The sequence below is a fragment of the Nicotiana tomentosiformis genome, chromosome 8 (genome assembly GCF_000390325.3).
Source record: "Nicotiana tomentosiformis chromosome 8, ASM39032v3, whole genome shotgun sequence".
Taxonomy (NCBI): Eukaryota; Viridiplantae; Streptophyta; class Magnoliopsida; order Solanales; family Solanaceae; genus Nicotiana; species Nicotiana tomentosiformis.
In genome coordinates this window covers 139,822,789-139,849,264 of record NC_090819.1, presented here as the reverse complement: position 1 = coordinate 139,849,264, position 26,476 = coordinate 139,822,789, and the positions used below count along the sequence as shown (strand labels likewise).

Below are 26,476 nucleotides of genomic sequence, written 5' to 3'. Positions count from 1 at the left end.
AGATGGGCTCAAGATTTAACATCTATCACTGTTTTGTGACAATGTGTGTGAAGTACAGTATTTATTTTTCTTTAAAAAAGATTAATTGTATGTATATATTTAGAAAAGCCATGAATGCGGTGGGGGCAGTGTTAGAGACATTTTTACTATGAAATGTCATCCGACACAGTTTCACCCCCAAAAAAAAAAGTTCTTACATTTAAAATAATAATAATAATGCAACTTAAAATATTAGTGTGAGAGAGTAAGTACAATCTTAAAATTATCAAAATTTCATATCAGAACTTTCTTATTAGACGGATTGTAACAATAGGCCAACATTACTCAAGTAAAAGCTTGAATATGTTGCTGAGTTGCTGCACATACCTGTTATCAAAGGCTACAGCCATTGGCTACGGACAGCACAAACTGGCCAAATACGACTATAGCATCTCTTTGTAAAATTTGTACAATCTCTGGAGCTGGATCCTGCCAAAATCTGTTCTGGTGTATGTAGTGGCTTATATTTGCTAAAAAGTCGGTCAATCTTCCTACACTTGAAGTATCTAGATATAGCAAAATTATCTAAGACACCATTATTATTTAAAAAAAAGCACTATACATCCGCCATTGTTACAAATCATTGATTTGTGAACCATGCAGTAACTGACCCTGAATAATATCCGTTAGTAATAAATTGTAGAAACAGTATGCTCCGTCCGTTCAATTAACGTGAACTTATTTCTTTTTTGGTGCAATAAAAATAATTATTTTTATTTAAAAATAATTTACTTTTATACAATAATTTATATCAATATAAAATATATATATATATATATCTCATTTTACGCTATAAATTTAAAAATACTCTCTTTTCTTGAATTTTGTGACCAGTTAAATGATTTACATCTTTTTTCGTAAAGTGAGTTAAAATAAATTGAAATAGAGTAGTGTATGTAGCTCATGACGTATATCTCATTTTACGCTATAAATTTAAAAATACTCTCTTTTCTTGAATTTTGTGACCGTTAAATGATTTACATCTTTTTTCGTCAAGTGAGTTAAAATAAATTGAAATAGAGTAGTGTATGTAGCTCATGACGGTGCCTTTCTCTAGTTTTTTTTTTCCCACTTCCCTGTCGTTTACCGTTGCTTCGCTTATCTGCCTTTCTCAGTAGTCTTAATAAAACACACTCTCATAAATTGTGTGAACTCTTCTCTCTTCCTTTTTTCTTCTTCTTCAATACAATACCAGACACTTACTTGTAGACAAACCTCTGCTTTCCCATTCTCCATTCTCCAGGTATAATTCCCAATTTCAACTTTTTTTTTCTCTCTCTCATTTTGTTAGTTTCTGCTTGTTTACTTTCCAGTTCCTATTTTTCTACTGTTAATTTATATTATATACTAACTATTTCTCGACTTTAGATTGGGTTTTCCTGCATTTAACAAGATCCTTTATTTGGAGTTATCTTTTTGGAATTTCTACTGCATTTTTTGTTAGTTTCTGCTTGTTTCATTTACATTTTCAGTAGAAATTTGCTTTCTTTCTTCTTAACAATATAAAGTTCTGAACTTTCAACTCGGTTTTCATGTATATTGAATAAGATCTGTATATTTGGAGTTTTTTCTTTTTAATTTTCACTGCATTTTACCTTAATTTAGTTGAGATTGCTCAAGCTTTTCTTTCTTTCCTGGTTTTGCATTGTTGAGCACGTTTTCTTGGAGCTTTCCCCCCCTCTTCACAACACCAAAAAAAAAAAAATTGCTTTTTTGAATAATGTTGCATAATCTTCACAGTTAGCTCATGTAGTCAAATTATTAAATATCGGAATGAAACGGGTCCTAATGAAACAAATGGATATTGAGTATTCTCATAGCAAACCTGAACTAATTTAGAATTGAGATGTACTTGTTATTGTGATTGCTTGTTCTTGTTCAGAAAAGTTGTTCTTGTGATTCTTTTTTTCTCACATTTGATTAATCTTGCATAATCTTGCACTTAATTGAGTATTCTTATAGCCAGCCTGAACTAGTTTAGGATTGAGTTGCAGTTGTTATGTGATTGTTTGTAAAAGAACTTCTTTTTCTTTTTCCAGTTTTGATTGATGTTGTTTATACTTCACACATACAGCTTGTTCACGGTTTTGTTTTTCTAGTTTTCTAGAAAATGAATAAGTGGGTTGGTTCAGTTTTCCTATGCATTGTGAGCATATTGTTTCTGATGAACTGGCCGGTGGCGGCGGAGTTGGAGACGTGCTCGGGGATAGTGCCAATGCAATATCGATATGATAAGATATCAATATTGGACTATGGAGGTGTAGGCGATGGACGGACATTGAATACAAAAGCGTTTAAAGAAGCAATTTTTCGAATTCAGCACTTGAAAAGGAGGGGTGGATCGTTGCTTTACGTACCTGCTGGTGTATATTTGACTGGTCCATTTAATCTTACTAGTCGAATGACTCTTTATTTGGCCCGTGGTGCTGTTATCAAAGCCACTCAGGTATACTCTGACATTGCCTCTGTTTCTGCTTTTCTCAGCAAACTTATTCTTTATTTTTTGTATGTGTACTATATAGTATTAAAATAACTGCATTTGGACAGAACAATTAGACCCATTTTTATTCTTTTTCCTTTTGACTATCATTTGATCCATTTCAAAGGTGAAATTTGATGAATTTATTCATGACTGCTAATTATGAGCTGAGTTTGCTGTGGCATAGACAGCTGAATGGTGAGTGACATATTTTCTTGACCTAGATTTTGGTTCACGTGTTTATGCATTGTTGTTAATTTTGAATGTGGGGCATACAGCATAGGAGGAGGGCCAGCTTAAGTTTCTGGTGTTCATTCAGCGGTACTATATTTGGAGTAGGCTACAGTAAGACAAGCAGTAACATAGATATGTGCATTAAGTAATTGGTGGGCCTTTGGATAATGAAGGGACCTCACACATGTGATGGTATTTAAATACTAAGGATTGTGGTGGACAACTATGGTGTTAATTGAATTCAATAGTCTATTAAACTATCATTTGTCTTCATCAGCCACAAACAGATAAAAGAGGAATACGATGAAAGCCAACTTGATCTATGTCTCATTCTATTATTTTACATTACATGCTTGTAAATGCGAAGAGATTGATAGTTGCAAACCTGTTGTTGTATGTGAAAGAAAGAAAAGTGGACAAAAGAAAAGAAAAGAAAAGAAAAGGAAGAAATCAAAAATAGATGAACTTATGATGTAAGCGCTTACATCGACATTCGTATGATGTAAGCGCTTACATTGGCATTCGTATGATGTAAGCGCTTATATCGGCATTCCTATGATGTAAACGCTAACCTCGGCAGGGCATTCAAATACCTATAAAAGGGGTATGCATTTTCATTTGCAAATCATCACTCAACTTCTTCTTTCTCTCTTCAATTAATAAAAAGTTATTCTTTGTGTGGCTGTGGAGTAGGCAAAATTGCCGAACCACGTAAATCTTGTCTTGTCTTGTGCAATTTATTGCTTTTCTCTTTCAAATATTTTTTCCTTCTATTAGCCTGGCACGTTTCCCAACAACTGGTATTAGAGCCTCCAATGTAATTCTGATAGAAAAGTATGGTACTGGTGCAGGTACTATTCACAAGAATAGTGCGACACTATTGATCATCGTTACTATTCACAGGCACTATTCGCATAAATTATTTTGTGAAAAATGACATCGGAAGAAGGGGAGGTTAAGATTGACAAGTTCAATGGCAAAGATTTTGAATTCTGAAAAATGCAAATAGAAGATTATTTGTACTAGAAAAAATTACACTTACCTCTGACCGAGGTAAAACCAGAGACTATGGCCAAAGCGGATTGGGATCTATTAAATCGCCAAACTCTTGGTGTGATTCGTTTGACGCTTACACGAAATGTGGCGTTTATCATCATTAACGAGAAGACCACTGCAAGCCTGATGAAATCGTTATCAAATATGTACGAGAAGCCATCTGCTTCAAATAAAGTCTATTTGATGCGTCGATTGTTCAACTTAAAGATGACAGAAGGTGGATCTGTCACGGAACATATCAATGAGTTTAATGTAATATTAACTCAGTTGAGTTCTGTCAATATAACATTCGATGACGAAGTCGACGAAGTCAGGGCATTGATTCTACTATCATCTCTACTGGAGAGTTGGTCTGCAACAGTAACTGCAGTTAGCAGTTCATCGGGAAGTATCAGACTTAAATTGGATGATATTAGAGACTTGGTTCTAAGTGAAGATATTCGCCGGAGAGAATCAAGTGATTCCCCAGGATCTGCTTTGAATGCCGAAAGCAGGGGGAGAAACAACCAAAGAGGACAAAGTCATGGTCAGTGTTGTAAAGAGCGTGAAGCGAGGAAAAGCGACAACCCCCATTTCGCTTAAAGCGAGAAGTGAAGCGCTTACTTTTTTGAAGTGAAGCGGAATTTTTAAAAAAAAAATTAAAATAAATACTGCATAGACAACACATGCAATTGTAAGCAAATGTTCAATACTTTAATGTAAAGGATATAAAAATTAGAGGAATGGCAGTTTTTCTCTGTTAAAAACTGGGCAGAGAAAAGAAGAACCCAAGGATTGGCATCAATTCTGAGAAAGAATCGAAGGTAAAAAAAAAAATTCGCCAGCATTTCGCTGCTATTTGGACGTTGAAACAGTGAAAGAAAAAGAAGAACAAGAAGAAGAAGAAGAAGGAGGAGGAAAATCAGAACATACCTGTTGCTGTTGAAGACTTGAACTTGAAGTTGAAGAATAAAAGACAGAACAACTTCATTTTTAATTAAATAGTCTGGGTCTCTTTAAAAACAAAGAAGTGGTCGCTTCCTTCGCATCGCATCGCATCGCTTGGTCGCTTCTCGCTTTTTAGTGGGAAGCGGTCGCTTTTTTATACCTGAGTCGCTTCACCCATGTGAAGCGGGCACTGAGTCGCTTCACATCGCTTCTCGCTTAAAGCGAGGAAGCGAGCGCTTTTTTAATCACTGGTCATGGTCGTGTCACATCAAAGTCAAGGAGGAGAGGGCAATTCAAAAATCGCAAAGACATTATGTGTTGGAATTGCGATAAAAAGGGCCACTACAATAGTCAGTGTAGAGAGCCAAAGAAGAAAAAGAACGATCAATACAAGGATGATAATTCAGCAAATACAATTGCTGAACAAGTCGGTGATGCACTAATTTGTTGTGCAGACAGTCCAGTCGAATCTTGGATTCTCGACTCAGGTGCATCTTTTCACTCTACATCATGCAAATAATTATTGCATAATTATATTGCTGGAAAATTTAGGAAAGTTTATCTAGCAGACGGCGAACCTCTGGACATTGTCGGGAAAGGTGAAGTTCATATAAAGACTTCACAAGGCACGCTATGGAAATTGCAAAATGTCCGACATGTTTCTGGCCTCAAGAAAAATTTGATATCTATGGGTCAGATTGACAGTGAAGGATATACAACAACATTCGGCAACAGATCGTGGAAGATAACCAAAGGAAATTTGGTTGTGGCACGAGGCTTCAAGAAGGGAACACTGTATGTATGCAACTGCAATACAGCTAGATACTATAGTAACAATTGATCATGGTCGTGATACAACATTGTGGCACCAGAGGCTCGAGCATATGAGTGAGAAGGGAATGAAGTTGGCATCCAAACAAACGTTGAATTAGGTTTATGCGAAAATTGCATTTACGGGAAACAAAAGAGAGTTAGTTTCTCAAAGGTGGGAAGGACGCAAAAAAAAGAGAAGCTGGAACTAGTGCATACAGATGTGTGGGGACCAACACCTGTAACTTCTCTGGGAGGCTCACGCTATTATGTCACCTTCATTGATGATTTCACAAGAAAGGTATGGGTTTATTTTCTGAAAAATATATCTGATGTGCCTGCTACCTTTAAAAGATGGAAAGCTGAAGTTGAAAATCAGACAAGTCTAAAGTTAAAATGTCTGAAGTCTGACAATGAAGGAGAGTATGATAGTCAAGAGTTTAAAGTATTCTGCTCTGAGAATGGTATCAGAATGATCAAGACAGTTCCTGGAACACCAGAACAAAATGACGTTGCTGAGAGGATGAACATAACCCTGAATGAACGAGCTAGAAGTATGAGAATACATTCTGGATTTTCAAAGTATTTTTGGGTTGAGGCTGTTAACACGGCAACTTACCTCATAAATAGGGGACCCTTTGTACCGCTGAATTTTGAAATTCTTGAGGAGGTATGAACAAGAAAGGAGGTAACTCTCTCACATCTGAAAATTTTTGGTTGTGTTGCTTATGTGCATGTAAACTCTAATGATAGAGATAAGCTTGATCCTAAGACCAAGAAATGTTTCTTTATTAGCTATGGTGATGATAATTTTGGTTGTCGATTTTGGGACGATCAGAATAGAAAGATCCAAGACACATGAATGTCACATTTAATGAAAATGTGATGTACAAAGACAAGCTTGAAGTAGAACCAACTAGCACCAGTAGACAAACATCTGAAACAATTGACTTAGAAGAAATCTCAGAAAATGAAGTGGCTAGAGAGACTATAACTGGATCTGAAATTGAAGATGCCGAACCAGAAGCCGAATCAGGATCAGAATCAGAACCAGAACCAGAGATAGAATCAGATGGAGAACCAGATCTGGAGTCAGGACTTGAATCAAATTCGGGATCAATTAATCCTGAACCTACAATAAGGAGATCTAAACGAGCCACGAATGCTCCAGATAGGTTAACTCTCTCTCTCCACTATTTACTTTTGACTGATGCTAGAGAACCAGAGCATTTTATTGAAGCAATGCAAGTGATAAGCTCTGATAAGAGGAAGCTAGCCATGAAAGAAGAGATGAATTCTCTTCAAAAGAATAAAACATGGATACTTATAGAGTTACCAAAAGGAAAGAAGGCATTGCAAAATAAGTGAGTGTACAGGGTCAAGGAAGAGCATGATGGTAAGAAGAGATACAAAGCACGATCAAGGAAGAGCATGATGGTAAGAAGAGATACAAAGCACGATCCGTAAAAGGCTTTCAGCAGAAGGAAGGGATTGTCTACACCGAGATCTTCTCTCATGTAGTCAAATTAACTACTATCAGGTTGGTGCTAAGTATCGTAGCTGCAGAAAATTTGCATTTGGAGCAGCTAAATGTTAAAATTGCTTTCTTGCATGGTGACCTTGAAGAATACATCTACATGAAACAACCTGAAGGTTTTCAAGTTTCTGGTAAATAAAACCTTGTGTGTAAGTTGCAAAAGAGTTTGTATGGTTTGAAACAAGCACCCCGACAATGGTACAAGAAATTTGATGGATTCATGCATAAAAATGGTTTCACACGATGTGAGATGAACCATTGCTGTTATATCAAAGATCTTGATAAATCCTATATCATTTTACTGTTGTATGTTGATGATATGCTAATTGCAGGATCTAGCATAAATGAGATCAACAGGGTTAAGCAACAACTGGCAGAGGAATTTGAAATGAAAGACTTGGGCCCAGCTAAGCAAATGCTTGGGATGAGGATTAGCAGAAACAGGTCTGAAGAAACCTTAAAATTGTCAAAAGAAAAAGTACATACAGAAGGTACTAAGTAGGTTCAGTTTTCATGATGCAAAGACCAGAAGCACTCCACTCGGAAGCCATCTTAATCTGTCGAAGGACCAATCACCTAAGACAAATGAAGAAAGGAAGTACACGTCCAAAGTTCCATATGCTTCAGCAGTAGGAAGTTTGATGTATGCTATGGTTTGCACTAGACCTGACATAGCCCATGCAGTTGGAGTTGTCAGTAGATACATGTCAAATCCAGGAAAGGAGCATTGGGAAGGTGTAAAATGGATATTGCGATATCTCAAAGGCACCTCAGGTATGACACTTTGTTTTAAAAGGAGCAATATTATCTTACAAGGTTTTGCTGATGCAAATTTAGGCGGTGATCTGGATAGTCGAAAAAGTACCACAGGCTACGTGTTCACCTTGGGTGGTACTGCTGTTAGCTGGATGTCTAGACTTCAGAAAAGTGTTACTCTATCTACCACCGAAGCAGAGTACATGGCAATCTCAGAAGCTGGAAAAAAGATGATTTGGCTTAAGAATTTTTTTAAAGAGCTAGGTAAAGAGCAGGACAATTGTGAGATTTTTAGCGATAGCCAGAGTGCAATTCATCTTGCCAAGAATCTAGTGTTTCATGCAAGATAAGCATATCCAGTTGAGGTATCATCATATCTGAGAGTTGATAAGTGAAGAAACTCTTTCTCTGCAGAAGATACCAGGATCAAAGAACCCGTCAGACATGTTGACCAAAGTTGTCGGTGTTGACAAATTGAGGTACTGCCTCAGTTAGCCTTCAAGACTGATAGGGTGAAGGCGCCACCAGAGAATAGCAAATCTTTATTTTAATTTCTTTCTTGATGTAACATAGGTTTGAGGGGGAGATTGATAGTAGCAAACCCGTTGTTGTATGTGAAAGAAAGAAAAGTGGACAAAACAAAAGAAAGAAAAATAAAAAAGAGATAGAACTTATGATGTAAGCGCTTACATCGGCATTCCTATAATGTAAGCGCTTATCTCGGCAGGGCATTCAAATGCCTATAAAAGGGTATGCATTTTCATTTGCAAATCATCCCTCAACCTCTTCTTTCTCTCTTCAATTAATAAAGAGTTATTCTTTATGTGACCGTGGAGTAGGCAAAATTGCCGAACCATGTAAATCTTGTCTTGTCTTGTGCAATTATTGTTTTTCTCTTTCAAATATGTTTCACTTCTGTTAGCCTGACACGTTTCCCAACAGAGATCTCTGAGCAGAACTATGTTTAATCGAATAAGAATATACATTTCACAGGGAAGAGAAAAAAACAAGAATGCAAAACACTCAGCTACTTTACGCAAGATTTCATAGATATATCCATATAAACAGACATTTCCTTGAACGTACAAGGGGGGGTGTGAATTGTTGACTATTTAAAAATTAGTCGACTAACACAAGTATTAGTTGATTGATCACAATGCAGAATGAAAGTAAGCAGTAAAGAAGAGTAAATAACACACAGCGATTTATACTGGTTTGGTACCGTTGTGGTACTTATATCCAGTTTCCCTTGGGTTACAAGGATCCCCTTAAGATCTTTGAAAATGTTACAACACAGATGGTTTTAACGCGTTCACCACCAACGAACAGTATCACACCTTGAGTTATGAGTAATTGACACAACTCTCTTTTGTGTTTTAGATCTTTCTATCTTTTGAGACACTGATAACTTACAGTGTTTGAACTAAGAAGTAGACGGACTTAGAATACAATGTATGTAGTTGCGCAAGTCTTCTTCTTGAAAGTATCAACCTTCTTATAGGAGAGAAAAGAGCCGTTGAGTCTTCAGTGAAATCAGAGGCACGAGATCTTTGCAAAAGGGTTTTGACCCAAGGGGTAACTCTTCGAATCCTGCTCTTTGAAGAGTCCAGATTCGATTGTGACTTTCCTTGTCACCGCTTGAATTAAAGAGCCATTTACGCCTGAAGTGAGCTTAATTCTGGACACAGAATAATTGTTGGCGAGATTGACAATCTGAGTTCCTTTGATTGAGGATGAATAAATTTGCTTCTCTTGATTGACCATTGATGTAGCAACAACATCTTGCTGAGCATCTCCATTCTTTCCTTTTTGTTAGTCCTGCAAACATAAGATAATATTGTCATCATTAAAACTTAAACTTAAACCTATCAATCTCTCCCTTTTTGATGATGACAATCAAGAAGGAGTAAACAGTAATTTAAGATACTTCCCTTTGAAGATGTTTCTCCCCCTGAGTTGTGTTGCTCCTTCTGAGATTATGTTGTTTCCATCTCCTCCTGAATAACTGTAATTGCAATCCTCCTGTTGGTGTTTACTCACATTTTTTTTCTCCCCCTTTGACATCAATCAAAAAGGAAAGAATATCACACAGAATAATATAGGATAAAATATACATACTAATAAAGTGGTTAGAGCAGCAGAAATAGTGCATTCAGCAGAGGCTTAGTTAGTACATACCCAAAAAATATTGTCTAAGAGAAACCACCAACAAAAATAAGCATAAGCAAAAAAATTGGTTGCATTAATTTCTTCCCAGGAAGTATTTGAGGGTGTTGATCACTTTGGTGCAGAAGGAGTCATGGGAGTTATCAACGTCCTTGACGAGTTTGTCCATCTTTTCACTCATAGAGTTGAAAGTCCTGGTTCCTTGTCTCCGCGTGGCTCCTATGTCCATCCTGATCTTGGCCACATCTGTACTTGTCTCCTTGGTGACATCCCTGATTTTATCTACCTGTTCTTTCATCTCAACAAGAAGCAACTTGACTCCATCATGGTAATGTTGAATTTGTTGAAGATTCTGAGAGGCAGTTGACTGGGAAGCTGGTTGATCATTTTGGTCTTCAACTGGTGCTGGAGCACTTTTAACCTTGGCTCGCCTAACCCATCCACCATCACCCAGAGTGTACCCCATCATTGAAAAAGCTGTCTTATCATAAGTACCGGTGATGTACTTGGGTGTAAAGGGTGCCAAGTCTACTTTCATGACTTCTAGAATATGAGAGATGAGAAGACCATATGGCAGACATGCAGCATAGGAGGATATATCCCTGATACTCTCAAGCATATAATGACGAATCCACACAAACCAATCAAGACGTTTATTATTAACCAGACAGTAGAGGACAAAGACATCTCTAGTGGACAAAGAGCTAAGGGACCCAGATCTGGGAAGGAGAGTGGTGACAATCATGTGGGCCAAAACACGGTGTTCAAACTTAAGATTTTTGGGGCCAATGTCAGGAGGGTTATCAGACAGAAAAATTTTTGCTTCATCAAAAGACATTTCAAAGTTTTTGGGCCAAGAATTTTGGACAAACACATCATACCCACTAAACTTGGCAGAAAAGATCTTTTCAAATTGGTACGAGTCCAAAACAATTCTAGTCCCTAAAATCATAGATTCCAAATCATCTTTATCATTCACGAAAAGATTTACATAACATTCTAACAGGTTCTTCATACACAGAGTTTCCAATAGTGTCAAAGAGAGGGGAAATGTGCTGAGAATCAATAATTGCAGTCACATAACAATGAAGACTTTTTCATAAGAGAGAGACTTACAGAGCGTCTATAAGCCATGAATTTTGACTTGTAGGACTCAAACCTTGCCTTTTCACTGGGGCCGTAGAAGATTAGTTGTCCTCAGGACCAAATTCCAAGCGTTCCACTTTACCCTTCTTGCATGCAGTCTTTTTGGGGGTTTGCTCCATGGGTCTCTTGCCGGCTTTTTTCTGTCTAATGGGAGGATTTTCAGATGAATTGCTGCTTTTATTGTCTGTTCTGAGAAAATCTGAGTCAATGGACGACTCCACATCCATAGGCTCTTCAGTGTTAAGAGGTTTTTGGAATCTTCGACTGCGTCTGGTTGCAGAGGAGGGATTTCTTTTGGCCATGGTATGGAGGGTTGTTTGGTAGAGAATGAGAGGAGTATTGGAGACGAAGGGTTTTTATTGAAGATTTTAGGAAGAGCGAAGAGACGCCTTGGTTAATGGAAAGGCCAAGTTCAGACGGAAGAGATGGTACAGAAGTGACTGATTGGGGCGGTACTTGCAATAATTACGCTTACACAGAAAAGTAATTAGATCACATATAAGTAAGGAAATAAAATATTCTAGTATAGGGTAAAATATTTTAAATACTCGAGGAAATATTTGATTTACAAATTTGGCACAATGCCAATCTTTTTTCGGAGAAGGCAGAATCTTTCTTCCAAAAGAGGTTTTGTAAAAATATCAGCAAGTTGAGAATCAGTACTAATAAACTCTAAAACAATGTCACATTTTGCTACATGATCTCGAATAAAATGATGTTTAATTTCTATATGCTTTGCTCTAGAATGATGCACTAAATTCTTTGATAAACAGATAACACTAGTATTGTCACAAAAGATAGGAGTGGATGTAAGAGATAAATTAAAATCAAGTAGTTGGTGCATAATCCATAGAACTTGTGTACAACAACTTCCAACAGCTAGGTATTCTGCCTCAGTCGTTGATAGTGCAACACAATTTTGTTTCTTGCTGTGCCAAGATACTAATGCATTTCCTAACAATTGACATGTCCCACTGGTACTCTTCCTATCAATCTTGTCTCTTGCAAAATCAGCATCTGAAAAGCCTCTTAGAGAGAAATTGTTAGAGTGATCATACCATAGTCCTAGTTCAGATGTACCAATTAAATATCTAATAATTCGTTTAACAGCACAGAGATGGGATTCTTTAGGAGCCGACTGGAATCTAGCACATTTGCATACACTGAGCATGATATCTGGTCGACTGGCAGTTAAATATAGTAGAGATCCAATCATCCTTCTATACATGGTTTCATCAACTAGTTTTCCATTGCTATCTTCATCTAGCACGGTAGTTGGACTCATTGGAGTATCAATAGCCTTAGCATCTTCCATCCCAAACTTTTTGATAAACTCCTTGGTATACTTGGTTTGGCAGATGAAAATCCCTTTAGGGGATTGCTTGATTTGAAGCCCAAGGAAGAAGGTCAGTTCTCCCATCATGCTCATTTCAAACTCTCCTTTCATGGAATTTCATGGAAAGAGAAAATTCTTCAAAAAGAACAGAGTTAGGGCTACCAAAAATAATATCATCTACATAAATTTGAGTAATAAGATTACCTGAACTGAATTGCTTAATGAAAAGGGTTGTATCGATATTACCTCGTTTGAAACCTTGATTTAAAAGGAAAGAGCTTAACCTTTCATACCATGCTCGAGGAGCTTGTTTGAGACCGTACAGAGCTTTAGTCAGCTTGTATACATGATTTGGAAAGGTGGCATTTGCAAAGCCAGGTGGTTGCTTCACATATACTTCTTCAGAGATATAACCATTTAGGAACGCACTTTTAACATACATTTGAAATAGTTTGAATCCTTTGTAAGCAGCGAAGGCGAGTAGTATTCGAATAGATTCAAGTCTTGCCACAGGCGCAAAGGTTTCATCATACTCGATTCCTTCCTGTTGAGAATAACCTTGAGCCACTAGTCTTGCTTTATTTCGAACAACTTGACCTGATTCATTCAATTTGTTTCTGAAGACCCACTTAGTTCCAACAACAGAAGAGTTTTGAGGCTTTGGAATTAATTCTCATACTTTATTTCTTTCAAACTGATCTAATTCTTCTTTCATAACACTAATCCAATGAGAATCCTTTAGAGCTTCATCCACTTTCTTGGGCTCAATTTGAAAAATGAGAGCTACATGAGATTTGTTCTTTTGAGATTTCCTTGTAGTTATTCCCTCATGTGGATCTCCTATAATGAATTTGTGAGGATATCCCGGTTCACTCTTCCATTCATTTGGTGTATTTACTGGAGTCCCCCTTTCTTCGGTAGTCGACTGATCTGGCTGGGGAAGGTCAAGATCTTCTGGTGGTACTTCAGCTGATTGAGTCTGTTGATTAGCTGACTCATTTTGATGATCCTTACCTACAATAACTGACTTAGGAGCACAGAAAATTTCCTCATCTTCAGGAATATGTTCATTCCTTGGACGAGGGTTAGTATCAACAAAAACAACATGAATAGATTCTTCAATACATAAGGTTCTCTTATTATAAACTCTGTAAGCTCTACTTGAAGGAGAGTAACCAAGAAATATACCTTCATCACTTTTTGGATCAAACTTACCAAGATTATCCTTCCCATTGTTATGGATGAAGCATTTGTATCCAAAGGGGTGAAAATAGCTGATATTTGGTTTTTTACCATTCCACAGTTCATAAGGAGTCTTTTTGAGAATTGGTCGAATCAGACATCTGTTGATGATGTGACATGATGTACTCACAGCCTCTGCCCAAAAATGATGAGGTAGAGAGTTTTCCACGATCATGGTTCTTGCCATATCCTGCAAGATTCTGTTTTTACGCTCTACTACTCCATTTTGTTGTGGTGATCTTGGTGAAGAGAAGTTGTGATAGATTCCTTGATCGTTGCAGAAATTTTCAAAAGCTCTGCTTTCAAACTCTCTCCTCCACGATCACTTCTGATAGTAGAGATATAGTATCCCTTTTCTCGTTGAACCTTCTTACAAAAAACTTCAAAATTCTTTAGAGCATCATCTTTATGACTAAGAAACATAACCCAGGTAAATCTAGAGAAATCATCTACAATAACAAAAGCATATTTCTTACCTCCTATACTAACAGTTCTAGTAGGACCAAATAAATCCATATGCAGCAATTGAAGAGGTTTAGAGGTAGAAACAATGCTTTTGACTTTGAAAGATGAGCGAGTTTGTTTTCCTAGTTGACATGCATCACAAATATGATCTTTCGAAAAATCTAGTTTTGGGAGTCCAATAACAAGATCATGTTTAGACAGTTTTTGAATAGTATGCATGCTTGCATGGCCAAGTTTTCTATGCCAAACCCAAGGATCTTCAATCATAGATGTAATACAGATTTGATCCCCAAAGTTTTCTAAGTTCTTGATAGTGTAGACATTTCTGTCTCTATTACCTGAGAGAATGATATTACCTGATTCGTCTTCTATAAACCAGCCATGTTTCTTAAAACAAACCTCATAATCGTTGTCACATAGTTGACTGATGCTGAAAAGATTATAGCCAAGTTCATCAACTAGGTAGACTTCATCTACATCACATTTCCTTTGGATTTGTCACCAAAAGTAACTGTTCCTCCATCTAGCTTGGTGACTGATTTGAACAGTTGTTTGTCACCCGTCATATGTCTGGAACACGCGTTGTCGAGATACCATTTTTCTTTTCGATTCTTCTTGCGGTGTTCCTGCAAAACAATATTACTCATTTTTAGGTACCCAAGCCTGCTTGGGTCCTGAATGGTTAGACTGCTGAGTGTTAGTTTGATTTGAAGATTTTGGTCTCCAGACCCATCTCCTGTTTTTTTTGAACCTGCAATGATTTGAGGTGTGACCTCTTTTACCACAATAGGAGCAGGATGAGTTGTTAGAGTTACCAGTACTACTTTCAGCTCTAATTCTGTTCCTGCAATGGTTAGTACTATGGTCGTTTTTACCACAAAAAGAACAAGCGATTTTCTTCTTGTGATGAGCAGTCTGATTTGACTTGACTGGACTGAGACTCGTGGTCTTTTGCAAGCCATTCAATTGAAGCTTGAGTTCATTTACTTCATCTTGAAGCATATCACGCTCAATTTCGCACACTTCTAGTTTCAAGGCCCAGTCTTTCTTCTCTCTCTTTTTCTCTCTTGGTTCTTCTGAGCTCATTTACTACTTTTTCTATGTCTGCAAGAGCAATATCAACAAATTCTTGAAGTTCATAACAATTAGGGCATAAAGGAGTACGTACCTCACTAGTTCCTTCATCTGACATTGAACGAGGTTCTCTTGAGTCGTCTTCCTCATCGTTGTTGTCTGCTATTAGTCCAAGTTCTCCTGAATCTTCATTGTCACTTAGAGCCATGAAACATATGTTAGCAATTTCCTCGTGATCAGATTCTTCCTCATCACTCCATGCTCCGAAAGCTTTCTTCTTTTGCATATTTCTGCTAAGCTTCTTCTTTAATTCCGGACAGTCAGCTTGAATGTGACCAAACTTTCCACATTCGTAACACCTTCCATCATTTTTATCAGCTTCATTGCTCATCCTTCCTTTCCTGAAGTTGAACTTCCCTCTGCTGTTATTTTTGTTTCTTCTCATCATGCTGGTTACGACTTGAGAGAGCATTGCAATGTTTTCATCTTGTTCTCCTTCTTCTTCTTCTTCTTCTTCATTTTCTGGTTCAGCCACAGTTGCCTTGAAAGCAACAGTTTTCTTCTCTTGAATTTGTCTGTCAAGATGAGTTTTCGCAAAAGCAATTAGATCACCTCTGAGCTCGTCATAGGAAATTTTGTTCAGATCTTGACATTCCAACGCAATGACCTTTGGCTGCCAAATTGTAGGTGTAAGCTTCTGAGAATCTTTCTAACCCGTTCGCCACTTTTAATAGGTCTTCCAAATGATTTGAGGTCTCCAAGTATTTTGCTGAACCTGGAAAACATTTCTTCTATAGATTCACCGTCCTTCATTTGAAATAACTCATAGTCCCGAACCAAGAGGTTTATCCTAGTCTCTTTCACTTTATTGGTTCCTTCGTAAGTGACTTCCAGTTTGTCCCACATTTCTTTTGCAGTTTCGCAACTTGATATCTTTTCATATTCTTCTCCACTGATAGCATTGTACAGTAGATTTTTTGCTTTTGCATTAACAATGATGACAACAACTTGTTCATCAGTGTAATCATCCAAGTCAAGAGTATCAGTAGATACGATGACTTGACCGTTTGCATCCTTCTTGGGAGGAATTGGAAAATTTCCCTTTTTGATCATACGCCATACTTTAATGTCATATGACATAGTATACGTTTCCATGCCAACTTTCCTGTGAGAGAAATGCTGACCGTTGAAGTAAGGAGGTCGAACCTGAGAGGTTACTTCTTGAAAGAGAGCACCGGCAACAGTATTGGATCCCATGATATTTTCCTCACTAGCGATTAAGCAAGATTGTGAGCCTTGCTCTGATACCAATTGAACGTACAAGAGGGATACTTACAGAATGAAAGTAAGCAGTAAAGAAGAGTAAATAACACACAACGATTTATACTGGTTCGGTACCGTTATGGTACTTACATTCAGTTTCCCTTGGGTCACAAGGGTTCCCTTAAGATCTTTGAAAATGTTACAACACAGATGGTTTTAACGCGTTCACCACCAACGAACAGTATCACACCTTGAGTTATGAGTAATTGACACAACTATCTTTTGTGTTCTTGATCTTTCTATCTTTTGAGACACTGATAACTTACAGTGTTTGAACTAAGAAGTAGACGGACTTGGAATACAATGTATGTAGTTGCACAAGTCTTCTTCTTGAAAGTATCAGTCTTCTTATAGGAGAGAAAAGAGCCGTTGAGTCTTCAGCGAAATCAGAGGCACGAGATCTTTGCAAAAGGGTTTTGACCCAAGGGGTAACTCTTCGAATCCTGCTCTTTGAAGAGTCAAGATTCGATTGTGACTTTCCTTGTCACCGCTTGAATTAAGGAGCCATTTACGCCTAGAGTGAGCTTAATTCTGGACACAGAATAATTGCTGGCGAGATTGGCAATCTGAATTCCTTTGATTGAGGACGAATAAATTTGCTTCTCTTGATTGACCATTGATGTAGCAACAGCATCTTGTTGAGCATCTCCATTCTTTCCTTTTTGTTAGTCCTGCAAACATAATATAATATTGTCATCATTGAAACTTAAACTTAAACCTATCATTTGCCACCGGCCTTTGGTCTAGCAGTAAGAGCGCAACTCGTAATGTGTGGGTAAAAGTCTGGTATTCAAGTGTAGAAGGGTAGAGGGGTGGCCTATTATCCATTGAGTTTCAAAGTATACGCAACTGAACCTCGGGGATTTCTCGGTTATAAAAAAAAGGAAACAAAAAGTAAACAGATATCCATTTCTTGTTCGTCTGGCTCCCACAAGGTCATCTCATGATCTTTGATAATAAAGCCAAAGTAGTATTACATGCCATGGCAATGGGAAAAAAAAAGAAACCATAGGTTCTTACGCTGGTTAGATTCCAGTTGTATTCTTGGACCTTAATTCAAACCTTCAATTTCAAATGATCAGAGCCTTGAGTGAGATCTGCTATCTTTAGCTAGACACATTCTTTTGAAATGCTGCAGGCTGCAGCAGCTTATTCTTCGACCTCAGTATGTTTTATACCAATCACTAGATTACCCCTCCTTGTAGGAGAGGTAATTTCTCGGATTGTAGAAATATGTGCCAGCTCAAAGATATGCTGTTTCCACTTTAACGCATCCTTTCAGCAATTGATGTATTACAAGTGTAGAAGGTTTTGATGGGATGACATTACTGTGGATATTGATTCATCACGTATTTTTGTATGAGATCGCACATTTTAGTTTGAAGTGAAGACCAATTTGTTCTGATCCTTGCAATCAATTACAATTTAGGATGCCAGTCAATGGCCATTGGTCGATCCATTGCCTTCATATGGGAGAGGAAGAGAGCGACCTGGTGGAAGGTATATGAGCTTACTCCATGGAGACGGGCTCCATGATGTGATTATCACTGGTAAATATCAATTCCCTATTCTTTTACATTTTCCTCAATACCTTTTTGGGTACAACTTGTGGCAAGCAAGAACATTCTAACCAACTTATAATGAACTTCAAGGCCTGATAAAATGTGATTCGACTGAATTATTAAACATATTTCTCAGGTGAGAATGGTACTATTGATGGCCAGGGTGATGTTTGGTGGAATATGTGGAGGCAAAGAACTCTTCAATTTACAAGACCTCATCTCATTGAACTAATGAACTCCAGAGGCATAATCATTTCTAATGTCATTTTCAAGAACTCTCCCTTTTGGAATATCCACCCTGTTTATTGCAGGTATAAGTTTTGCATAATTTTGCATTTTCCCCTGTGAATTTGAAAAGCATGTAAAACAAATCTGAAAAGAAGCTGCAATCCGATTGTGTTGTTGAAGTAATCTTCTTCTTTTTATCTACTTATTTATATAATTCATTGCAGTCACATGTTCTCTGGGTCAGTTAACATCAGTTAAAGAGGTGCACCATGGATTTTATCCATATCATAGATGTGTAGGGGTGAGTGATCGACTGACAATAATCATACATGTTGCACTGAAAGTTTAAAACCTTAGAAGTTATTTACTCCATTAGGAGCTGAATTTCCAATTTTGGTCAATATGTATGATTTAACATGCAGTTGTAATAGGAATTGCTGACAAATTGATGTAACCATGCTGGTTAACCTATGTGTAATATATCATTAACAACAAGCTAGTCCATCAAGTATGATCTGATTTGGTTATTTCTTCCTTTGCCAGCAATGTTGTTATTCGATATGTCACCATATTGGCTCCAGCTGATTCTCCAAACACTGATGGAATTGATCCAGGTTTCCCCTCTTGTCTTCTGAGTCCCCTTTCATTGACACAATTCGCTATAGAATAATAGCTTTTGGGTAAATGACCTAGTGCAAAATTTTCGGCAGAATTCCGTGAACTGTTTGAAGTTGAGGTATCTAGTTTTCTTTCTTTTTGAGATGTGACATTATGCAGAAGAGACATCATATAGAGGTTATCATTACTCTGTGCAAGAACCAATGATCTTTTCAACCTTCTATTTGATGCATCATTGGAGTGTATATAATAAGCTTCCTTTTAGCATCACTTTTGTCTAGCAACAAAGAGTATTGCTAAAAGAAATTTATCTGGGCATGCGTTTATCCATTATCTTCCATAAAGAAGCTAGTTGCTTCTTGTAAGAAACGTCATTTCCACTACCCCGATTTCTGTTCTTGGAGGGTGAACTAATCGATTGCCAAGTGCGGAGCGTTCTCACTTCTCTAGACATTATCAGAAAACTGAAGACATACAGCAATTAGTGGTTGCTTCTTCTTTCTTTACGATTAATTCATTAATATATTTATTTACTATTGCAGATTCAAGCTCCCATGTCTGCATAGAAGACTCTTATATTTCCGTAGGGGATGACCTAGTAGCCGTGAAGAGTGGGTGGGATCAATATGGCATTGCTTATGGTCGCCCTAGTCATGGCATAACCATCCGAAGGATAACTGGATCATCTCCATTTGCTGGAATTGCTGTTGGAAGTGAAACTTCTGGTGGCGTAGTGGATGTTTTAGCTGAGCATATAAACCTTTTCAACATGGGAGTTGGCATCCACATTAAGACAAACATTGGTCGAGGAGGGGTTATCAGGAACATTACGGTCTCAAATGTCTACATGGAAAATACACGAACAGGGATTAAGATTGCAGGGGATGTTGGGGACCATCCAGATGAAAATTTCAATCCGAATGCTCTTCCAGTGGTTAAGGGTATCAAGATAAAGGATGTTTGGGGTGAAAAGGTTTTGCAGGCTGGTTTGATCCGTGGTTTGAAGAATTCCCCTTTCTCAGGGATTTGTCTCTCCAATATCAACCTTCATGGCAACAACCCCGGACCACGAAATTCCCCTTGGAAATGCTCAGATGTTAGCGGAGCTGCAATTCAAGTCAGCCCTTGGCCTTGCTCAGAACTCACCAGCAGCCAACAAACTGGTGCATGCTCTACCTACTTATGAATATCTTGTAATTCTTTGCTTCCAATTCAAGTCAGTAATCACAAAGAAGAAATGATGAATTTTATTCTTGTTCTAAGTAAAATTGTAATTTCAACTTGGTATTTCAATCATATTGTATACATGTTAGAATCCTTGCTACTACATCTCGTATGGATGCAAAGTTTGTTTACACAACTAAAAAACACACATCAACAAGCTAAAGGCTTATCCTATGGACATAGTGCTCCCCTGCTAGTGCAGGGTAGGGAGAGGGTGGTACACAACCTTCTTTTTCTACGAAGAGGTTGTCTCTAGGCCTCAACCAAAAGGAGCAATTCTACCTTTGTGCTAATACTCGCTCTCAACGAGTAATCCTACAGATACATACGTTAATACAAAATACTAAACCAAAACATGGAGCACATTAGCAAAGGTGCTTCATTCAAAGTAATGATCCAAGAACTTGCGAATGTGCCTCACGAAACCACCTGTCTTCTTTTCCTCCTTATGAGCCTCATTCTCTTCTTCAGCTATTTGCTCCTCTTCCTCATGGTGATGGTGCAAATGCGTCTTCAGTTTCTTCCTAGCAATGTTGTTATGATCATCATACTGTGTTGCCGAAATCTTGTCATCCTCATCTTCATCCTCCTCCTCATCATCAAAGGGGTCATAGAACTGATTCTTTAGTTTCAGTTTAGCAAACTTATTGTGATTTTCCCGCTTGATTATGAACTTTGACATCTTCTGTTCATCATCATCATCTTCGTTGTTGTCGTGGAGGAAACTTATCCATTCCTCCGGAACCTGATGCATGCCTCCATCGAACATTACATGGTCATCAAAATCACTGTTCTCACCAGAAGAAAGTATCATATCTTTACCACAAGGGATCTGATCATGATCATCAAGGTGTGTTTTTGGCTTCAGGTTATGTGCATGGCGGAAATGGTGGTGGCATAGTCTGTTAGGGAGCCTAGATGATCTAGCCCGAAAATGGCGGTTGATCGGACGAAGCCGAACAAACGTCAAAGGTAATGCCTTAATCTTTTTGACCTTAGGTCCAGGAAGGTCTTGATTCTCTTGAACATGGTGAGTCTCTTTGTCAAGCTGGTTTGTGGGGGTGGTGTCGCGTTCGGGAAGAGTATGGGGAAGTTTGATATCATTTTCTTGTTGAGTCAAGGGTGTGCGAGCAAATGAGAGGGTGAAAAAGAGGAAGAAAATGGCAATTGAGAGTTTGTCCATTATGTAAATTGGTTTAAAATAACTAAGTTTATTTCTGTCTAAAGGAGAAAAGGGAAGACATGGTTATATATAGGATAAAGCAACGGGAAACTCGGTTGACCATCAATGTGAATGTATTATTATTTCCTCATTTGGAAAGGTGGGCAGTAAATATGGGGAAAGAAGAGGTAAGAAGAGGGGAAACTGATAGTGACATTTGAATCCCACATTATTTGTGCGTAGAGGGAAATAGTAACCATTTGGCTGTATTTTCAATATCATTGTCCCACGTTGTTGGAGTTGAACTCCCAAAGTTTTGAACGGATCTCTAACTCACCCTGTGATCTAACGAGCAATGAAGTGGGTAAAAATTATTTGGGAATCGGGTACAAATTTCAATTCGATGATCTATTTTTATCAGTCTAAGTTTTGGTGGACAAAGTGATCTGACACTTGTGTAGGTGGGTGCGTAACACGTATTCGATAGAATAGTCAAGGCGCGTGCAAGTGGACCCAGACATTATTTTATCACGAGAAAAGAGTGAGCACAGCCTCAAATAATGTTTGAGCATAATATTTCGTGTACTCCAATTCAATTGATATTTATTTTTATAGAGTTTGAAAACACAAATAACAATGTTACCATATAAAACTAATACAGATTGAGGTTTATTAAATATAAGTTCATTTCATAATTTAAAGGAGGAGATTCTGGTCATTTGAAAGTTCCCTTATATATGCGTTTGTCAATTCTTAAATCTTGCTATCTGTTATTGGCCTAGGTAGGTTGAATTAAAAACAAAAGAAAACCTTCGTATAAAATTGCTGCACTAATTTATGAACGTTTGAGAGATTCAAGTAAAGCTCACTGGACCGATATTATCGAGAGATGAAATTTCTATACCATAAAGTTTTAATGACGCAGTTTAATACAAAACAAGAACAAAAAAGGGATCAATGTTGTCTTGAAATTGAAGTAGTATATTTTTGTATTTTCTTTATGAAGTAGGTGACGTATTCATGTCCTTTTCATTGTCCGCCTTATAGAACTCAAATATTCAGTCCTAAGAATTATTTGATCGTTACTATCTTTTTTTAATTTTCCTTTTGTGGCATTAGAAAAGGATCGAGGTAAGTAAAAAAGGAAACAAAATACTTATTTGTATTCGATGTTTACATAAAATTAAAGTAAGAATACGTATCATTTAGTCATGGTGAAGTGATATATACATATAGACAAATATCTTGTATCCGTTGATTTGATGTAAACAACTAATGCGAGTATTTTTATCACAAAATAATTAGCAGGTCGTTATCAGGGGACACAGGACAATATAATTCAGGGACAAACTTCTTTTGATCTAGCAAATATACTATCATGAATTTAATAACTCCTACGTAAGCAAGGATAAATCAAGGTATATTCCAAACAAATAAAACATTTGTGTGAAAAACAAGGACTCCAACTCACTATCTCCTTAATTAAAATCCCATAAATTAATCCTAATACCATATAATTTTGTTTTTTTTACCCACCAGGGATTCGATGTATTCTAAGATTCTATAACCAATGAGACAACACACCAAACACAATAAATTCTCTCCAAGGAACCTCTTTCTGAAAGTTTCCTTAAACACCCATTTAACTAAGTTAAAAAGATGTTATCAAGAGCTTTTGTCACTAAACACCAAGTTAGAAGGAACTTCAGCGATCATGAAGAAAACAGCTGCAGATCAATGTCTATGCATGAGCACGAGGAATTCATCATCGGATTCAAACAAGATGTACCCCTCATATTTTTCGACGAAAATAATGATCCTAATCATAACCATGGTAGTGTTGAATTATATAACCATCTCATATAAAAGTTTAAACTATCAGAAATTATATATTTTTATTCATTTAATAATATATTATGTCTCAGGTAAAGCAGTCGCTCATTCTTGCGAGCCAAGGTTGACACTAAAAGAAGTGTTAAGGGCTTCAGCTGGGGTTATGGGAGAGAGTCATTTTGGTATGACCGAGAAAGTTGTGCTTTTAAAAGGGAAAATACGTGCTCTAAAAAGGTTTAGGAAAGTGGTTGTGAAAAATAGTGAATTTGGGAAAAGAATTGAGAAATTTGCTAGGGTTATTAGACAGTGCAAGCAACTTGTTCCAATCACAGCTTATTTATACTCAAAAAGGATCAAGTTTGTTGTTTGTGATTATTATCCCATGGGTAGTCTTGCTGATTTACTTTCAGGTGAGCTTTCTTTTTCATATAATCAACCAGTTAAATATATATATAAATAATTTAATTGCGGATTAATTTGTACATTATCAATGTATATAACTTAAATACTATTTTATTTTACTTGTCGAGAAGCACCACAAGATAATTTTTAATTAAATAGGGAGAAGGTTTTTAAAATGGCATATTATGCTAAAGTTACTGATATTTAAATTAATAATTTGTACATATTAAATAGATTTTTTAAAATAAATATAGAGTTTGGATAAAAACGACTGGATTTGACCAAACTCATACCGTGAATGCTAGCTCCGCCACTAATCCAAACCCTCCTAGAAATGGTTATTGGTAGTATCAAATGAATAAAATAAGAGCTTCCTTGATATTAAAATAAGTTAAATCTGTCATGTTTGATACAACGCCAAATAAAAGGCTAAGTGCTTCTTTGACTACAAAACTAGCTAGAAGGTGAAACAGATAATCAGTTACAACATGTTAAATTTTAATCGCGTAAAAAAAGTTACATTATCAATGCATATAAATGAAATTCTTTTACTCCAATTTCTTATCCTTATAGAATTCTTGGTTGCAGGGGCAAGGGATCTAGGACAAACTGCACTAGAATGGAAACAACGTTTAAAAATAATTCTATGTATTGTTAATGGCCTTGCATTTATCCACTCTCAAAATCAACCAAAAAATCAAATTAAGGATCACAAGGACATATACTTAAATGTTCATGGCAATGTCAAGGCATCAAATATCATGATCAACATTGATTTCACTGCTTGTCTTTCCGACTATGGCTTCGCGCAATTAGCAGAGAGGACAGAGTTTTCCGATACCTGGCAAAAGAAGCCACCCCCTTATGAATATGCATATTCTCATGAATTGCTAAGCCAGAAAAGTGATGTGTATAATTTTGGTATTATTTTGTTGGACATATTAGGAAGGCAAGGGATGAAGAAAGAAGAGGTGGAAAATGGGGAGTTTGAATTTATAGTGCAAGGCAAAGAAAGAAAACAAGCTTTCAATGTATTGAATATAGCTTTGAGCTGCACAAATAGTGATCAAGAGGCTAGGCCTACAATGAAAGAAATAGTGATATACCTCGGAGATGTTTTGAGGGTAAGAAATTAGTTGGGTTTCTTTTAAATGTGCGCGTAAAATTAAAGGACGATCCAATATTTGAACTTTATATTTCTATTGATCTGAGGTCTCAAGTTAATATACAATAATAATGGGATTCACATTCAATTATTTATAGATATTTAGTGAATATATTTATACTGAATATAAGCAAAAACTACTATATTCACATTAACCCACATATTATATTATGGACCGCCCCAGCGTAAAATATATGATTGGTCCACATAGTATATGGATAAGAAAAACATACATGATGAAAAATAATGTACGTCTTGAAACATGTTTGAAACTTTTGGGTTACTGAAATGATGTTTTACAACCGGTCTTTAACCATATTTGTTGATATGTTTGATCTTTTCCAGACTATATTATTAGATACTTGGCATAAACATAATGGTCTTTGACTAAAAAAGTATCGATTCGAATTTGTATCTTTGACGTGTGATTTTTATATAATTAAGCATTTTACTAAATGTTTGGCGGGCTTAATATGAGCTTTTTATGTGCCTAATGCATCAAGGAGCTTCGTAACCGATAATCATTTAATAACTACTTTGACTTTTTCACTATTGTATTTCTCTCTATTTTGTTGTGATTATGCATGCTTGCTTTGAACTGAGGGTCTAGTGGAAACAACATCTTCACCCGCACAAGGTAAGACTGCATACACACTATCATCTCTAGGCCTCATTTATGAAATTACACTGAGTATGTTGTTGTTATTGTTAATGATGCCCCGTTCGATTCAGTTTACGCATATCTCAATGACATAATACATAAACATGCTCTCAAACTTGGCCTCTGCTGGCAAGTATGCCCTCCAATTTTGGGTGTGCACAAGTAGGTACCTCAACTTGTCTCCATTTTGTCAGTTGAACACTCTAACTTACAAAATAATCACCTAGACACCTCCAAAATGTAGGTGCCATGTCAGTGCCACGTAAGCATCTGTGTTTACGTGTTCAACTTTGTACAAGTTGAGGCGCCTACTTGTACACCCAAAGTTGGAGGGCATAGTTGCCCGCTGAGGCCAAGTTTGAGGGCATATTTATGTATTATGCCTATCTTAATCGATTGAACATAATTTTATATGGTTTTCGTCATGAGAGTAATCGTTACCACATATACAAGAATGTTATTCAATAGCTCTAATTTCTTAGTGTGATCTATTTGAGTGTGCTAAAGAAGTTGCGGTAAAGAGGGTCTTATTTTCCCCCATAATAAAGGGATCTTAGTGGGCGTTTGGACATAAGAATTGTAAAATTACAAAAAAAAATTAAAAAAAATTAAAGTGAAAATGTTATTTGAAAATTAGAGTGGTGTTTGGACATAAATATAATTTTGGGTTATTTTTGAAGTTTTGTGAGTGAAAATTTTGAAAAACGGCTTTTTAAAATTTTTAAAATTTCAAAAAATTCCAAAATTTATTTTGTGAAATTAAAAATTTTATGATCAAACACTAATTTTGAAAAAAAATAAAATTTATTTTTTAAAAAAATAAAAAAATTCTTATATCCAAACGGACTCTTAATAGGGACAGACACTGATGAAATATGGAGTAGCCTCACGTGTGGTTCTGCACTTTGATTCGTTGGTTCCTTCCTAATTTTCTATCACTAAACAGAGTCAAGAGGACCACTTTACTTCTATAATGTCACTGAATCATGTCAGATCTTACACGTGTGCTTTTATTACTACCCTTCACTCAG

General features: G+C 36.8%; 2 protein-coding genes across 2 annotated transcripts; both read left to right on the top strand.

Annotated features, from left to right (window-relative positions):
* Positions 1–1,042: 1,042 nt before the first annotated feature.
* On the top strand, positions 1,043–20,325 carry LOC104098596 (probable polygalacturonase). The gene is made up of 6 exons (XM_033656749.2): positions 1,043–1,282; positions 2,139–2,485; positions 18,020–18,140; positions 18,289–18,463; positions 18,924–18,994; positions 19,541–20,325. The coding sequence occupies exons 2-6, from the start codon at positions 2,150–2,152 to the stop codon at positions 20,182–20,184; spliced, it is 1,347 nt and encodes a 448-aa protein (XP_033512640.1). The 5' UTR covers positions 1,043–1,282; positions 2,139–2,149; the 3' UTR covers positions 20,185–20,325.
* A 2,591-nt stretch (positions 20,326–22,916) lies between these two features.
* Positions 22,917–24,894, top strand: LOC104098598 (probable inactive receptor kinase At5g58300). Its single transcript, XM_009605383.4, has 3 exons — positions 22,917–23,218; positions 23,310–23,627; positions 24,208–24,894. Exons 1-3 carry the CDS (start codon positions 23,044–23,046, stop codon positions 24,753–24,755), a joined length of 1,041 nt encoding a protein of 346 aa, XP_009603678.1. The 5' UTR covers positions 22,917–23,043; the 3' UTR covers positions 24,756–24,894.
* Positions 24,895–26,476: the final 1,582 nt, after the last annotated feature.

Excerpts from the sequence above, each read along its gene's own strand:
- LOC104098598 (XM_009605383.4), top strand. The coding sequence starts at position 23,044 with ATGTTATCAAGAGCTTTTGTCACTAAACACCAAGTTAGAAGGAACTTC. Across the intron at positions 23,219-23,309 it reads TGATCCTAATCATAACCATG|GTAAAGCAGTCGCTCATTCT; the intron begins GTAGTGTTGAAT and ends ATTATGTCTCAG. Across the intron at positions 23,628-24,207 it reads TCTTGCTGATTTACTTTCAG|GGGCAAGGGATCTAGGACAA; the intron begins GTGAGCTTTCTT and ends TCTTGGTTGCAG.
- LOC104098596 (XM_033656749.2), top strand. The coding sequence starts at position 2,150 with ATGAATAAGTGGGTTGGTTCAGTTTTCCTATGCATTGTGAGCATATTG. Across the intron at positions 18,141-18,288 it reads CCATGATGTGATTATCACTG|GTGAGAATGGTACTATTGAT; the intron begins GTAAATATCAAT and ends CATATTTCTCAG. Across the intron at positions 18,464-18,923 it reads ATCCACCCTGTTTATTGCAG|CAATGTTGTTATTCGATATG; the intron begins GTATAAGTTTTG and ends TTCCTTTGCCAG.